The 16,578-nt window shown below is 39.2% G+C and overlaps 1 protein-coding gene across 9 annotated transcripts in view; it reads right to left on the bottom strand.

The window, feature by feature from the left end:
• Positions 1-16,578, bottom strand: part of FBXL2 (F-box and leucine rich repeat protein 2) — a 152,795-nt gene that overhangs the window by 119,437 nt on the left and 16,780 nt on the right. For 2 of the 9 annotated variants that reach the window (XM_047741544.1, XM_047741538.1), the window contains exons 1-2: positions 14,177-14,181; positions 9,890-9,894 (exon numbers count right to left, since the gene is read on the bottom strand). The exons of 5 other annotated variants lie outside the window; for them this stretch is intronic. In XM_047741544.1, coding sequence (XP_047597500.1) covers positions 9,890-9,892 — 3 coding nt within the window. In that variant the 5' untranslated portion in view covers positions 9,893-9,894; positions 14,177-14,181. Of the gene's footprint in view, positions 1-3,937; positions 3,946-9,889; positions 9,895-14,176; positions 14,188-16,578 lie in introns of those variants that run through there. 2 more of the 9 variants (XM_047741573.1, XM_047741548.1) reach the window with 2 other exon arrangements.

The raw sequence follows: 16,578 nt of genomic DNA, 5'->3' as shown, positions 1-16,578 counted from the left end.
AATATTAAACACCATACTACTGCACAAGCAATGGGCCAAATAAGAAATCAAATGGCGGGGAGGAGTCAAGATGGCGGAGAAGTAGCAGGCTGAGACTACATCAGTTAGCAGGAGATCAGCTAGATAGCGTATCTAAACATTGCAAACACCTACAAATCCAACGGGAGATCGAAGAGAACAACAACAGCAATTCTAGAAACAGAAAATCAACCACATTCTGAAAGGTAGGACTGGCAGATAAGTGAATCCAAAGCGATGGGAAGATAGACCACGGGGAGGAGGGGCTGGCTCCCAGCAAGTGGCAGAGCAATGGAGCACTAAATCAGGACTTTTTAAAAGTCTGTTCCACTGAGGGACATTGCCCCAAAAGCTAAACCGGGGTGAAGCCCACGCGAGGTCAGCGTGGCCCCAGGTCCCGCAGGGTCACAGAACGATCGGGGGTGTCTGAGTGTCGCAGACCTTGCAGGTATTAGAACAGGGAAGCCGGATACAGAGACAGAGCCAAGGAGTGAGCTCTCAGCTCGGGGTTCCCTTGAACCGGTTGCAGGTTGGGTGAGCTGGGAGCATGGCCAGAGGCCAGGGAGATGGAAGTGATTGGGCGCTATTCTCTGAGGGCACACTGAGGAGTGGGGCCCCAAGCCCTCGGCTCCTCCGGCCAGGAGACTGGGAGGGCGCCATTTTCATTCCCGTCCTCCGGAACTCTATGGAAAGCATTCAGGGAACAAAAGCTCCCCGAAAACAGACCTGAGTGGATTACTCAGGCTGGCCCCTGGTAAGGGCAGTGCAATTCTGCCTGGGGCAAAGACACTTGAGAATCACTACAACAGGCCCCTCCCCCAGAAGATCAACAAGAAATCCAGCCAGGACCAAGTTCACCTACCAAGGAGTGCAGATTCAATATGAAGGAAAGCAGTGGAATTCCAGAGGAGGAGAAAGCAAAGCACAGAACTCATGCCTTTCTCCCCATGATTCTTTAGCTTTGCAGTTAATTTAATTTTCTTTTTCAATTTTTTTTCTTCTGCTGCTAGTTTTTTTTAACTTTTACCCTTTTCTTTTTTAACGTTTTTTAACTAGTTTATCTAATATATATATTTTTTCTTTTTTTATATTTTTTCTTTATTTGTTTTCTTTTTTTTTAATTGTTTCTTTTTTCCTGAACCTCTTTTTATCCCCTTTCTCCCCACCATGATTTGGGGTCTCTTCTGATTTAGTTAAAGCGTATTTTCCTGGGGTCTTTGCCACCCTTTTAGTATTTTACTTGCTCCTTCATATACTCTTATATGGACAAAATGACAAGGCGGAAAAATTCACCACAAAAAAAAGAACAAGAGGCAGTACCAAAGGCTAGGGACCTAATCAACACAGACATTGGTAATATGTCAGATCTAGAGTTCAGAATGACGATTCTCAAGGTACTAGCCGGGCTCGAAAAAGGCATGGAAGATATTAGAGAAACCCTCTCGGGAGATATAAAAGCCCTCTCTGGAGAAATAAAAGAACTAAAATCGAACCAGGTTGAAATCAAAAAAGCTATTAATGAGCTGCAATAAAAAATGGAGGCTCTCACTGCTAGGATAAATGAGGCAGAAGAAAGAATTAGTGATATAAAAGACCAAATGACAAAGAATAAAGAAGCTGAACAAAAGAGGGACAAACAGCTACTGGACCACGAGGGGAGAATTTGATATATAAGTGACACCATAAGACGAAACAATATTAGAATAACTGGGATTCCAGAAGAAGAAGAAAGAGAGAGGGGAGCAGAAGGTATATTGGAGAGAATTTCCCTAATATGGCAAAGGGAACAAGCATCAAAATCCAGGTGGTGCAGAGAACCCCCCTCAAAATCAACAAGAATCGGTCCACACCCCATCATCTAATAGTAAAATTTACAAGTCTTAGTGACAAAGAGAAAATCCTGAAAACAGCCCGGGAAAAGAAGTCTGTAACATACAATGGTAAAAATATTAGATTGGCAGCAGACTTATCCACAGAGACCTGGCAGGCCAGAAAGAGCTGGCATGATATATTCAGAGCACTAAACGAGAAAAACATGCAGCCAAGAATACTATATCCAGCTAGGTTATCATTGAAAATAGAAGGAGAGATAAGAAGCTTCCAGGACAAATAAAAACTGAAAGAATTTGCAAACACCAAACCAGCTCTACAGGAAATATTGAAAGGGGTCCTCTAAGCAAAGAGAGACCCTAAAAGTAGTAGATCAGAAAGGAACAGAGAAAATATACAGTAACAGTCACCTTACAGGCAATACAATGGCACTAAATTCATATCTCTCAATAGTTACCCTGAATGTAAATGGGCTAAATGCCCCAATCAAAAGACACAGGGTATCAGAATGGATAAAAAAACAAAACCCATCTATATGTTGCCTACAAGAAACTCCTTTTAGACCCAAAGACACCTCCTGATTTAAAGTGAGGGGGTGGAAAACAATTTACCATGCTAATGGACATCAGAAGAAAGCAGGGGTGGCAATCCTTATATCAGATCAACTAGATTTTAAGCCAAAGACTATAATAAGAGATGAGGAAGGACACTATATCATACTCAAAGGGTCTGTCCAACAAGAAGATCTAACAATTTTAAATATCTATGCACCTAAGGTTGGAGCAGCCAACTATATAAACAAAATCAAAGAAACACATCAACAATAATACAATAATAGTAGGGGAATTTAACACTCCCCTCGCTGAAATGGACAGATCATCCAAGCAAAAGTTCAACAAGGAAATCAAGGCCTTAAATGACACACTGGACCAGATGGACATCACAGATATATTCAGAACATTGCATCCCAAAGCAACAGAATACACATTCTTCTCTAGTGCACATGGAACATTCTCCAGAATAGATCACATCCTCGGTCCTAAATCAGGTCTCAACTGGTATCAAAAGATTGGAATCATTCCCTGCATATTTTCAGACCACAATGCTCTGAAGCTAGAACTCAATCACAAGAGGAAATTTGGAAAGAACCCAAATACATGGAGACTAAACAGTATCCTTCTAAAGAATGAATGGGTCAACCAGGAAATTAAAGAAGAACTGAAAAAATTCATGGAAACAAATGATAATGAAAACACAACAGTTCAAAATCTGTGGGACACAACAAAGGCAGTCCTGAGAGAAAAATATATAGTGGTAAAAGCCTTTCTCAAGAAACAAGAAAGGTCTCAGGTACACAGCCTAACCCTACATCTAAAGAAGCTGGAGAAAGAACAAGAGAGAAAGTCTAAACCCAGCAGGAGAAAAGAAATCATAAAGATCAGAGCAGAAATCAATGAAATAGAAACCAAAAAAACAATAGAACAAATCAACAAAACTAGGAGCTGGTTCTTTGAAAGAATTAATAAGATTGACAAACCCCTGGCCAGACTTATCAAAAAGAAAAGAGAAAGAACCCAAATAAAATCATTAATGAAAGAGGAGAGATCACAATTAACACCAAAGAAATACAGACAATTATAAGAACATACTATGAGCAACACTATGCCAACAAATTTGACAATCTGGAAGAAATGGATGCATTCCTAGAGACATATAAACTACCACAACTGAACCAGAAAGAAATAGAAAGCCTGAACAGACCCATAACCAGTAAGGAGATTGAAACAGTCATCAAAAATCTCCAAACAAACAAAAGCCCAGGGCCAGATGGCTTCCCAGGGGAATTCTTCCAAACATTTAAAGAAGAACTAATTCCTATTCTCCTGAACTGATCCAAAAAATAGAAATGGAAGGAAAACTTCCAAACTCATTTTATGAGGCCAGCATCAGCTTGATCCCAAAACCAGACAAGGATCCCATCAAAAAAGAGAGCTACAGACCAATATCCTTGATGAACACAGATGCGAAAATTCTCACCAAAATACTAGCCAATAGGATCCAACAATACATTAAAAGGATTATTCTCCACGACCAAGTGGGATTTATTCCAGGGCTGCAAGGCTGGTTCAACATCCACAAATCAATCAATGTGATACAACACATTAATAAAAGAAAGAACAAGAACCATATGATACTCTCAATAGATGCTGAAAAAGCATTTGACAAAGTACAGCATCCCTTCCTGATCAAAACTCTTCAAAGTGTAGGGATAGAGGACACATACCTCAATATTATCAAAGCCATCTATGTAAAACCCACTGCAAATATCATTCTCAATGGGGAAAAACTGAAAGCTTTTCCGCTAAGGTCAGGAACACAGCAGGGATGTCCATTATCACCACTGCTATTCAACATAGTACTAGAAGTCCTAGCTTCAGCAATCAGACAACAAAAGGAAATTAAAGGCATCCAAATCAGCAAAGAAGTCAAACTATCACTCTTCGCAGATGGTATGATACTATATGTGGAAAACCCAAAAGACTCCACTCCAAAACTGCTAGAACTCATACAGGAATTCAATAAAGTGTCAGGATATAAAATCAATGCACAGAAATCAGTTGCATTTCTCTACACCAACAACAAGACAGAAGAAAGAGAAATTAAGGAGGCAATCCCATTACAATTGCACCCAAAACTATAAGATACCTAGGAATAAACCTAACCAAAGAGGCTAAGAATCTATACTCAGAAAACTATAAAGTACTCATGAAAGAAATTGAGGAAGACAAAAAGAAATGGAAAAATGTTCCATGCTCCTGGATTGGAAGAACAAATATTGTGAAAAAGTCTATGCTACCTAAAGCAATCTACACATTTAATGCAATTCCTATCAAAATACCATCCATTTTTTTTAAAAGAAATAGAACAAATAATCCTAAAATTTATATGGAACCAGAAAAGACCTCGAATAGCCAAAGGAATATTGAAAAAGAAAGCCAAAGTTGGTGGCATCACAATTCTGGACTTCAAGCTCTATTACAAAGCTGTCATCATCAAGATAGCATGGTACTGGCACAAAAACAGACACATAGATCAATGGAACAGAATAGAGAGCCCAGAAATAGACCCTCAACTCTATGGTCAACTCATCTTCGACAAAGCAGGAAAGAATGTCCAATGGAAAAAAGACAGCCTCTTCAATAAATGGTGTTGGGAAAATTGGACAGCTGCATGCAGAAAAATGAAACTGGACCATTTCCTAACACCACACATGAAAATAGACTCAAAATGGACGAAGGACCTCAATGTGAGAAAGGAATCCATCAAAATCCTTGAGGAGAACACAGGCAGCAACCTCTTTGACCTCAGCCATGGCAATTTCTTCCTAGAAACATCGCCAAAGGCAAGGGAAGCAAGGGCAAAAATGAACTATTGGGATTTCATCAAGATCAAAAGCTTTTGCACAGCAAAGGAAACAGTTAACAAAACCAAAAGACAACTGACAGAATGGGAGAAGATATTTGCGAATGACATATCAGATAAAGGGCTAGTATCGAAAATCTATAAAGAACTTAGCAAACTCAACACCCAAAGAACAAATAATCCAATCAGGAAATGGGCAGAAGACATGAACAGACATTTCTGCAAAGAAGACATCCAGATGGCCAACAGACACATGAAAAAGTGCTCCACATCACTTGGCATCAGGGAAATACAAATCAAAACCACAATGAGATATCACCTCACACCAGTCAGAATGGCTAAAATTAACAAGTCAGGAAATGACAGATGCTGGCGAGGATGCGGAGAAAGGGGAACCCTCCTACACTGTTGGTGGGAATGCAAGCTGGTGCAACCACTCAGGAAAACAGCATGGAGGTTCCTCAAAATGTTGAAAATAGAACTAACCTATGACCCAGCAATTGCACTGCTGGGTATTTACCCTAAAGATACAAACGTAGGGATCCGAAAGGGGCACGTGCACCTGAATGTTTATAGCAGCAATGTCTACAATAGCCAAACTATGGAAAGAACCTAGATGTCCATCAACAGATGAATGGATAAAGAAGATGTGGTATATATACACAATGGAATACTATGCAGCCATCAAAAGAAATGAAATCTTGCTATTTGCAACAACGTGGATGGAACTACAGGGTATCATGTTTAGCGAAATAAGTCAATCGAGAAAGACAACTATCATATGATCTCCCTGATATGAGGAAGTGGAGATGCAACATGGGGGGGTTAAGGGCGTAGGAGAAGAATAAATGAAACAAGATGGGATTGGGAGGGAGACAAACCATAAGTGACTCAATCTCACAAATCAAACTGAGGGTTGCTGGGAGGAGTGGGGTTGGGAGAGGGGGGAGGGATTATGGACATTGGGGAGGGTATGTGCTATGGTGAGTGCTGTGAAGTGTGTAAACCTGGCGATTCACAGACCTGTACCCCTGGGGATAAAAATACATTATATGTTTATTAAAAAAATAAAAAAGCTAAAAAAAAAAAAAAGAAAAGAAAAAGAAAAAGAAATCAAGTGGCAAGGGCGCCTGGGTGGCTCAGTGGGTTGAGCCACTGCCTTCGGCTAAGGTCGTGATCTCGGGGTCCTGGGATCAAGTCCCGCATCGGGCTCTCTGCTCAGCGGGAAGCCTGCTTCCCTCTCTCTCTGCCTGCCTCTCTGCCTACTTGTGATCTCTCTCTGTCAAATAAATAGACAAAATCTTAAAAAAAAAAAATCAAATGGCAAGTCAAAACATGTCTCAAAACCAAAGAAGAAGAAAACAATATTTCAAAACTTATGGTATTCAGCAAAAGCAGATACTAGAGAAAAATTTATGCTGTAAATGCTTATATTAAGAAAAAAAGTTCAATAACTTAACATTACACCACAAGGACCCAGAAAAAGAAGAAACTCAGCTTAATTTTAGTAGACAAAGGAAATAATAAAGAAAAATCAGAAATAAAATAGAGACCAGAAAAACAATAACATAACACTGAAAGTAACCACCAGTTTTCAAAAAAAAAAAAAAAATTGACAATGCTTTAATCACATAAAAAAAAAAAAAAAGAGGGAGAGAGAAAGAGAGAAGACTCAAAAACCAAAATGAGAAGGGGAAGAGAAAATAATACAACAGATATAACCCCAGAAATACACAGTCTGAAAACAGATTACTATAAACAATTATACACTAACAAATCAGAAAACTAAGGGGAAAAAAACCCTAGATAATCTCTAAAAATGCATAAGTTACCACAACTGATTCATGAATCTTGAATCCAAGTAATAGGGAATCTTCTTAGACCAACAACAAAAATGCAAGTTGAATTAGGAATTAAAAATCTCCCAGGACAGGGGCACCTGTGTAGCTCAGTTGGTTAAGCATCTGCCTTCAACTCAGGTCATGATCCCAAGGTCCTGGGACCAAGCCCTGCATCAGCAGGGAGTCTGTTTTCCTTCTGCCCTTCCTGCTCATGTGTGCACTCTCTCTCAAATAAAAAGCTTAAAAAAAACAAAACAAAAAAAATAACTCCCAAGACAGAAAAGCCCAAGACCAAAAGCTTCATCAGTGAATTGCACCAAACATTTTTTTTAAATCAACGACAATCTTACAAATCTTATCAAAATCCTACACATAATAGGATAGAGGGAACACATTCAAAATCATTCCATGAGGCCAGTACCATCCTGACACCCAAAAACCGGGTAAAAACAACACAAAAACAAAGTGTAGTTTGACTGTTGTAAGTATTGTTACTTTGGCTTTGACATCCACGTACGTGATGTTTCTCTAACCCCTCACTTTCAATCTGCAGGTATCTTTAGATCTAAAATGAGTCTCTTGTAGGTAACATACCGATGGGTCTTATTATTTTTAATCCATCTGACACCCTGTGTTTTTTGACTGAAGCATTTAGTCCATTTACACTCAAAGTAATTATTGATAGATATGTATTTACTGCCATTTTATTACTTGTCTTGTTGTTTCTGGAGATTTTCTCTGATCCTTTCTTGTCTTTGTCACTTTTGGTTTCTCCTTTGCACTCAAAAAGTCCCCTTTAATATTTCTTGCAGGGCTGGTTTGTTGGTGATGAACTCCTTTAGTTTTTGTTTGGGAAACTCTTTATCTCTCTTTCTATTCTGAAAGATAGCCTTGCTGGACAGAGTATTCTTGGCTGCAGATTTTCCCCATTAAGCACTCTGAATATATCATGCCACTCCCTTTTGGCTTGCCAAGTTTCTGATGAGAAATCTTCAGCTAAATTTATGGATTTTCCCTTGTAAGTTAAGAACTTCTTTTCTCTTGATGCTTTTAAGGTTTTCTTTTATCACCATATTTTGCAAATTTAACTACAATAGGTCTGGGTCAACACCAAGGCAATAATGCCTGCTTTTGTTGATTTTGATGGCATTCTCTTTGCCTCCTGGATCTGGATGTCTGTTTCCTTCTTCAGATTAGGGAAGTTTTCTACTATTATTTCTTGAAATAAATTTTCTGCCTCCTTTTCTCTTCTTCTGGACCTTTTTTTTTTTTTTTTTTACTTTTTTTTTTTTTTTTTTTTACTTTTTTTAAGGTAATCTCTACACTCAACATAAGGCTTGAACTCACAACCCCAAGATCAAGAGTTGCACGCTTAACCGAATGGGCCTGTTCTGGGACTCCTGTAATATGAATGTTACTACATTTGATGGAGTCACTGAGTTCCCTAAGTCTATTCTTGTGTTGTATAATTCTCTTTTGTTGAGCTTCATTATTTTCCATTATTTTGGCCTCTAGGTCAATAATTCATTCCTCTGCTCCTTCCAGCCAGCTATTCATTATAACAAGCCAGTTTCCAATCTCATTTATTGCATTCTTCATCTAGGTTTCTTTGTTAACTCTTTTCTCTCTGTGGAAAAGGTCTCACTAATGTCTTCTATTATTTCAAGCCCAGTGAGTATCCTTATGATTATAGCTTTAAGTTCTCCATCAGGCATGTTACTTATATCAGTTTTGCTTATTTCTCTGGCCATGACCCCATCTTTTTCCTTCCTTTGGGATAACTTCCTCCATCTTAGCATTTTGTATAAGTCTCTGCCTTCTACTGCATGTTAAAAAAGTCTGTTACATCTTCTCCTGAAAGTAATGGCCTTACAAGAAGGTCATATAGTGCTCAGGGCCTGGCACTTCGGGAGTATCTACTTTTGTGTTTTGGCACTCTATCCTTCAGGCCAGTTGTCTGCAGAGGCTCTTTGGTCTGCTATGGGCAGTGTTTTGCTCCCTGGTCTGAATGTGGTAAGCGTTAACTAGGTGTGCTCTGGTCTGCTTGTTAAATGAGACCTGATGCTACTTCCACTACAACTGAGGCCATGCAGAAGTCTCTGGCAGAGATGTGGTGTGGGCAGGGGTTTGTGCTGTTCTTCTAGGGGAGAAGATGCCACACTGGAACTGAGGCAAGCTTGACTGAGAAGGGCAATCCTGCCAGAGTGCTGGGGGTGGCAGTAGAGCTTGGTGTAAAGAAGTTAGTCAGCCAGTGTCAGCACTGTGTTTATGTTCTCTGTTTATGAGGGGTGGGGAGGGAAATGGTGCCAGTCAGCTCCCCTGTTCCTGGAGAGGCAACTCTGTGAATGTTGATTCCTGGAACACCCTTTAAGACAAGTGAATCATCTCCCCACTGTGCACCCCAGGTGTTCTTTAGATCACTGTTCCCACACTATCTGTCCCCAGGTTGTAGGTCTGCCCTCTCTTCAGAAGCAGGGCAGTGCCCTCCCTGCTCTATCCCAAGCAAACCCACTGACCTTTAAAACTCCAGGCTTTAAGCCCTATTGGTTGTAAGAACTCACTATATTCAGCCCCTTTCATTTTCCAGGCCAATGGCTTTGGGGAAATGTTCAAGAAATAAAAGCAGAAAACTTCCCTAGTCTGAGGAAGGTGACATCCAGATCCAGGAAGCAAAGAGTACTCCCATCAAAATCAACAAAAGCAGGCACTGGTGCCTTGATGTTCTCCTTGTACATACCCCTGTATGCTCCTCTCTCCCTCTTACCCTCCCCTAAGACCATGGCTCCCCCCCCTCCAAAGTACTGGTGACCCGTTTTTCCCTTAATGCATGTATCTGTACTTCCTGACTTATTTGATGTGGCCTCTTCACTCCCTTTAGTTGTGGAGTTTGTTCTGTCAGTTCAGGCCAATTTCTGGGGTATTTAAGATGATTTGATAGTTACCTAGTTGTATTCATGGGACAAGATGAGCCTAGGATCCTCCTACTCCACCGCTATCTTTGATCCTCCTCAACAATATTATTTTAAGAATCACAAGCACTAAATTAAAAAAAAAGTCTTGGGGCACCTGGGTGGCCCAGTAGGTTAAGCGTCTGTCTTTGGCTCAGGTCATGATCCCAGGGTCCTGGGATGGAGCCCTGCATCAGGCTCCATCCCCACATCAGGCTCACTCCTCAGAGGGAAGCCTGCTTCTCCCTCTTCATCTGCCTGTTGCTCCCCCTACCTGTGCTGGCCATCTCTCTGTCAAATAAATAAAACATTTAAAAAACAAAGTTTTTTAAAAAAAGCCTTCTTATCTTTTAAACAAATATTAGTTTCAGATGTAAAATACAGTCATTTAACAATTACATATATTATAAAATCTCACCATAATAATTGCAGTTACCATTTACTATAATTATATATACATATTGTAGTTATATATACATATATACATACACACATATACAAATACATACACATATGCATAGATCACATCTTTTTTTTTTTTTAAAGATTTTATGTATTTATTTGACAGAGATCACAAGTAGGCAGAGAGGCAGGCAGAGAGAGAGGGGGAAGCAGGCTCTCCACTGAGCAGAGAGCCTGATGCAGGCCTCAATCCCAGAACCCTGAGATCATGATCTGAGCATGAGACAGAGACTTAATCCACTGAGGCACCCAGGAGCCCCCTTCTTGTTTTTTAATTTTAATTCCAATATAGTTTATTGTATTATATTAGTTTCATATTCGTTTCAATTTAGTGATTCAATAATTCTATAAATCACTCAATGCTCATCATGTTAAGTGCACTCTTTAATCCCCATCACCTATTTCACCCATTCCCCTACTTACCTCCCCTCTGGTAACCATCAGTTTGTTCTCTATAGTTAAGTGTCTGTTTCTTGGGGTGGCTGGTGGCCCAGTCAGTTAGATGTCTGACTTCGGCTCAGGTCATAATCTCGGTGCCCTGGGATCAAGCCCCGCATGGGGCTCCCTGCTCAATGTGAAGTCTGTTTGTCCCTCTCCCTCTCCTTCTGACCCTCCCCCTGCTCATGCTCTAATAAATAAAATATTTTTTTTTTAAAAAGAGTCTGTTTCTTGTTTGTCTCTTTTTTCCTTTGTCCATTTTTTTTTTGTTTCTTAAATTCGCTATCAGTGAAATCATCATATGGTATTTGTCCTTATTTGACTGCCTTATTTTGCTTAGCATTATACTCTCTAGCTCCATCCATGTTGTTGCAGGTGGCGAGATGTCATTCTTTTTATGGCTGAATATATTCCATTATGTGAGATATTTATCACACCTTTTTTATTCATTCATCTATCGATGGCACCTGGTGTGCCTTTATATTTAAATTATCTTACAATAGCATATTGAGTCATGTTATTTTATACAGTTTGACAACTGCTAACTTTTAACTGGAGTGTATGGCCTACTTATATTTATATTTAAGGTAATTCTTGATATTAATTTTGTCTACCATTCTGACATCACCTTCCATTTGTCTTGTCTGTTCTTTGTTCCTGTTTTCATGACACTTTTAGTAAAGCAATATTATTTAATTTCTTTTAATGACCACATAGCTTTGGCTGTATTTTTTTTAAGGTTTGCTCTAGTGATCACAGAGTGTATCTTTAACTTATCACAAACTTCATTTCCTCCTGTTTTGCATTTATAGTTATATATCTTACTTTTTTTTCCCAAGATTTTTATTTATTTATTTGACAGACAGAGATTACAAGTAGACAGAGAGGCAGGCAGAGAGAGGAAGGGAAGCAGGCTCCCTGCTGAGCAAAGAGCTCAATGTGGGGCTCGATCCCAGGACCCTGGGATCATGACCCAAGCTGAAGGCAGAGGCTTTAACCCACTGAGCCACCCAGGCGCCCCTATATCTTACTTCTTATACTAAGTATTCAATAACACACTGCTATTATCTTTGCTTTAGACAGCCATAATCTTTTGATCTTATATTTTAATCCTCTAATCTTACATTTACTTTCCTGTTGTAATGCATTCCTTCCTTTAGCACTGAGTTTCTTTTATTAACACTTCCCTTTGCACTAAAATACTTCTTTCAATGTTTCTTATTGTATAGGTCTGCTATAGACAAATTGTCTTTACTTTTGTCTGCCAGAAAATGACTTTATTTCTACCGTATTTTAAAAAATATCTCCCTGTATATAGAATTCCAAGTTAGCATGTTTGCCTTGAAAAAAAAAATCATTTAAAAAGTTATGCCATTGGGATGCCTGGGTGGCTCAGTTGGTTAAGTGGCTGGCTGCCTTTGGCTCAGGTCATGATCCCAAGGTCCTGGGATCGAGTCCCGCATCAGGCTCCTTGCTCAGCGGGAAGCCGGCTTCTCTCTCTCTGCTTCTGCCTGCCACTCTGCCAGCTTGTGCTCTTTCTGACAAGTAAATAACTAAAATCTTTAAAAAAAAAAAGTTATGCCATTGTTCTCTGGTCTGCATTGTTTCTGAAAAGATGTCCACTATCATTTATATTGTTTCCTTTTATATATTTTTCTTTTCTACCTCCTTTACAAAAAACCTTTGATTTTCAGCAATTGACTATGACTTGCCTAAGTTTAGACTTCTTTGTATTTATCTTGCTTGGGTTTGGTGTCCAGTGTACTGTTAAGCCCATCAAATGAATACTTAACTTCTGATATATTTTTCATTTCTAGCATTCCATATTGGTTCTTTTTATAGTTTTCTATCTTCCTGCTAATATTTTCTGTTCACCATGTTCAACTTCTGGACCATTGCTGACTTTGTTTCTCATCACTCCTGACATTTCCTTATTTCTTTGCATATCTCATAATTTGTTATTCTATGTCAGATATTATATGTAAAGAACAGTAATTTACAAAGTTCAATGAAATGAAGGGCTGTTTCTTTGAAAAGATAACGCATCTATGTTCATCAAGGATATTGGCTTAAAATTTTCTTTTGGCATCCTTGTCTGGTTTTGATATCAGGGTAATGCTGGCTATGTAAAATGAGTTTTAAAATGTTCTCTTTTCTATTTTTTGGCAGAACTTGAAAAGCACTGATATTAACTATTTGATATTTTATACAATTCACCTATGAAGCCATCTGCTCTTTGACTTACATTTGTTGGGAGGTATTTTAGTCATGCTTATCAGGAAAAAAAGAGAGAGGATGCAAATAAAATCAGAAACGAAAGATGTTACAATTGATACCACAGAAATACAAAGATATATAAGAGACTACTATTAAAAACTATATGCCAACAAGTTGGCCAACATAAAAAAGGTGGGTAAATTCCTAGAAATATACAACCTACCAAGACGGAATAATGAAAATATAGAAAATCTGAAGACTGATTACTAGTAAGGAGATTAAATCAGTAATCGAACACTTCACAACAAACATAATGCCAGGCTTAAGCCCAGGACACTGGGATCATGACCTGAGCCAAAGGCAGACAGATGCTTAACTGACTGAGCACCCAGAGCGCCCAATAAAATAAATATGTAAATCTTAAAAAAAAAAAAATCAGGTGAGGAGTCAAGATGGCAGAGGAGTAGCAGACTGAGATGACATCAGGTCACAGGAGTTCAGGTAGATAGTTATCAAACCATTCCAAACACCTACAAACCCAACAGGAGATTGAAGAGAAGAGTAGCAACTCTAGAAACAGAAAATTGACCACTTTCAGAAAGGTAGAATGTGCAGAGAAGTGAATCCAAAGTGACAGGAAGATAGACTGCAGGGGAAAGGGCCAGCTCCCGGCAAATGGTGGAGCAACGGAACACAAAATCCGAACTTTTTCAAAGTCTGCTCCACTGAGGGACATCGCTCCAGAGGCTAAGCAGGGGTGGAGCCCTCATGGGTACAGTGTGGTCTCAGGTCCCACGGGGTCACAGAAGGATCAGGGGTGTCTGAGTGTACCAGAGCTCACAGGTATCAAAGCAGAGAAGCCTGCTACAGAGATGGAGCCAAGGAGTGAGCTCTCAGTTCAGGGTTACCTTAAACTGTGATTCACGGCACAGTCAGGCCACTGCTCTTTGAACAGGGACCCCACAAGTGGCAGATCCAGGGAAACCCACCTTCCTCCACCAGAAGAGCAGAGTGGCATTGATCTGCTGGGGTTTAGAGACTCCAAATGGGGCTGTGTGCCAGAGACAGAAATGCCTGGTCACAGGCCAGTGAGCTTGGAGCACAGTCAGAGACCAGGGAGACAGAAATGATTGAGCAATTTTCTCCAAGGGTGCACTAAGGAGTGGGCCCTGAGCTCTTGACTGCTCCTTGCCAAAGACTGGGAGACTGCCATTTTCATTGCTGTCCTCCAGAGCTCTACAGAAAGCGTTCAGGGAACAAAAGCTCCTGAGAGCAAACCCGAGCAGATTACACAGGCCAGCCCCTGGCAAGGGCAGTGCAATTCCGCCTCAGCGCAAAGACATTTGAGAATCACTACAATAGGCTCCTCCCCCAGAAGATCAGCAAGAACATCCAGCCAAGACCAAACTCAGTGATCAAGGAGAACAGTGGAATCCAGAGGAAGGCAAAGCAAAACTATGGAATTCATGGCTTCTCCCCATGATTCTTTGGTCTTACAAAGTTAATTAAATATTTTTATTTTTTTCTTATTCTAATTTTTTAAACTTTTCCTCTTTCCTCTTTTAATGTTTTTTTTAACTAGTTTATCTTAACAATACCTTTCTAAAAAAATCTTTTAAACCTTCATTATTATAGTCATATTTTATCCTTCATTGTACCTAACTTTATTTTTGTACACATATAGGGTTTTTTCTTCTAAAAAGTTTAGGACACAATTTCTTCTAATAGATCAAAATATACCCTAAATCTAGCACAGGGCTTTGGTCTAGTCTCCAGCCTGAGCAAATTCTCTCCACTTTCTTTTTCTTTCTTTTTCCAACCAACTTATCTTATCAATTCCTTTTTTTAGAATTTTTAAAAATGTTCTTCTTTACAGTCATATTCCATCCATTCATGATGTTTGCCCTTATTTTTGTATATATATAAATTTTTCTTCTTTAAATTTTGGGAAATAGTTGCTTCTAAGAGACCAAAATACACCCAAAATCAAGTGGGTGGCTCTGTTCTATTCACGAGTCTAATATATATATATATAATTCTTAAATTTTAAAAATTTTTTTTAGATTTCTTTTTACCCCCATTCTTCTCCCCCTGATTTGGTATCTTTTCTAATTTGATTAGCATACATTTTTCTGGGTTTTTTGCCACCCTTTTAGTATTATATTCTCTTGTTCATATATCCTTATCTGGATAAAATGACAAAGCAGAAAAACTCACCACAAAAAAAAGAACAAGAGGCAGTACTGAAGGTTAAGGACCTAATCAATACGGACATTGGTAATATGTCAGATCTATGGTTTAGAATGATGATTCTCAAGGTGCTAGCTGCATTCGAAAAAGGTATGGAAGATATTAGAGAAAACCTGTCTGGAGAAATAAAAGCCCTTTCTGGAGAAATAAAAGAACTAAAATCTAACCAAGCTGAAATCAAAAAAGCTACTAATGAGATGCAATAAAAAATGGAGGCTCTTACTGCTGGGATAAATGAGACAGAAGAGAGAATTAGTGATACAGAAGAACAAATGACAGAGAATAAAGAAGCTGAGCAAAAGAAACACAAACAACTACTGGACCACAAGGGGAGAATTCGAGAGATGTGATACCATAAGGCAAACCAATATTAAAATAATTGGGATTCCAGAAGAAGGAAGAGATGGGGGGCAGAAGGTATATTGGGGCGAATTATTGTAGAGAATTTCCCTCATATGGCAAAGGGAACAAGCATCAAAATCCACAAGGTGCAAAGAACCTCCCTCAAGATCAATAAAAATAGGTCCACATTCTGTCATCTAAAAGTACAACTTACAAGCTTAGTGACAAAGAAAAAATCCTGAAAGCAGTCCAGGACAAGAAGTCTGTAACACACTATGGAAAAATATTAGATTGGCAGCAGACTTATCCACAGAGATCTGGCAGGCAAGGAAGAACTGGCATGATATATTCAGAGCACTAAACGAGAAAAACATGCAGCCAAGAATACTATATCCAGCTAGCTATCATTGAAAATAGAAGGAGAGATAAAAAGCTTCCAGGACAAACAAAAACTAAAAGAATTTGTAAACACCAAATCAGCCCTACAGGAAATACTGAAAGGAGTCCTCTAAGCAAAGAGAGAGCCTAAAGTTGTAGACCAGAAAGGAACAGAGACAATATACAGTAACAGTCACCTTACAGGCAATACAATAGCCCTAAATTCATATTGTTAATAGTTACCCTGAATGTAAATGGGCTAAATGCCCCAATCAAAAGGCACAGGGTATCAGAATGGATAAAAAAAACAAAACACATCAATATTCTGTCTACAAGAAACTCATTTTAGACCCAAAGACACCTCCAGATTTAAAGTGAGGGGAAGCCATCTACCATGCTAATGGGCATCAAAAGGGGGATCATCCCCTGCA

Source organism: Lutra lutra, chromosome 1, assembly GCF_902655055.1.
Source record: "Lutra lutra chromosome 1, mLutLut1.2, whole genome shotgun sequence".
Classification (NCBI taxonomy): Eukaryota; Metazoa; Chordata; class Mammalia; order Carnivora; family Mustelidae; genus Lutra; species Lutra lutra.
The sequence above is the reverse complement of the archived record's forward strand: the minus strand, read 5'-3'. Positions and strand labels throughout refer to the sequence as shown.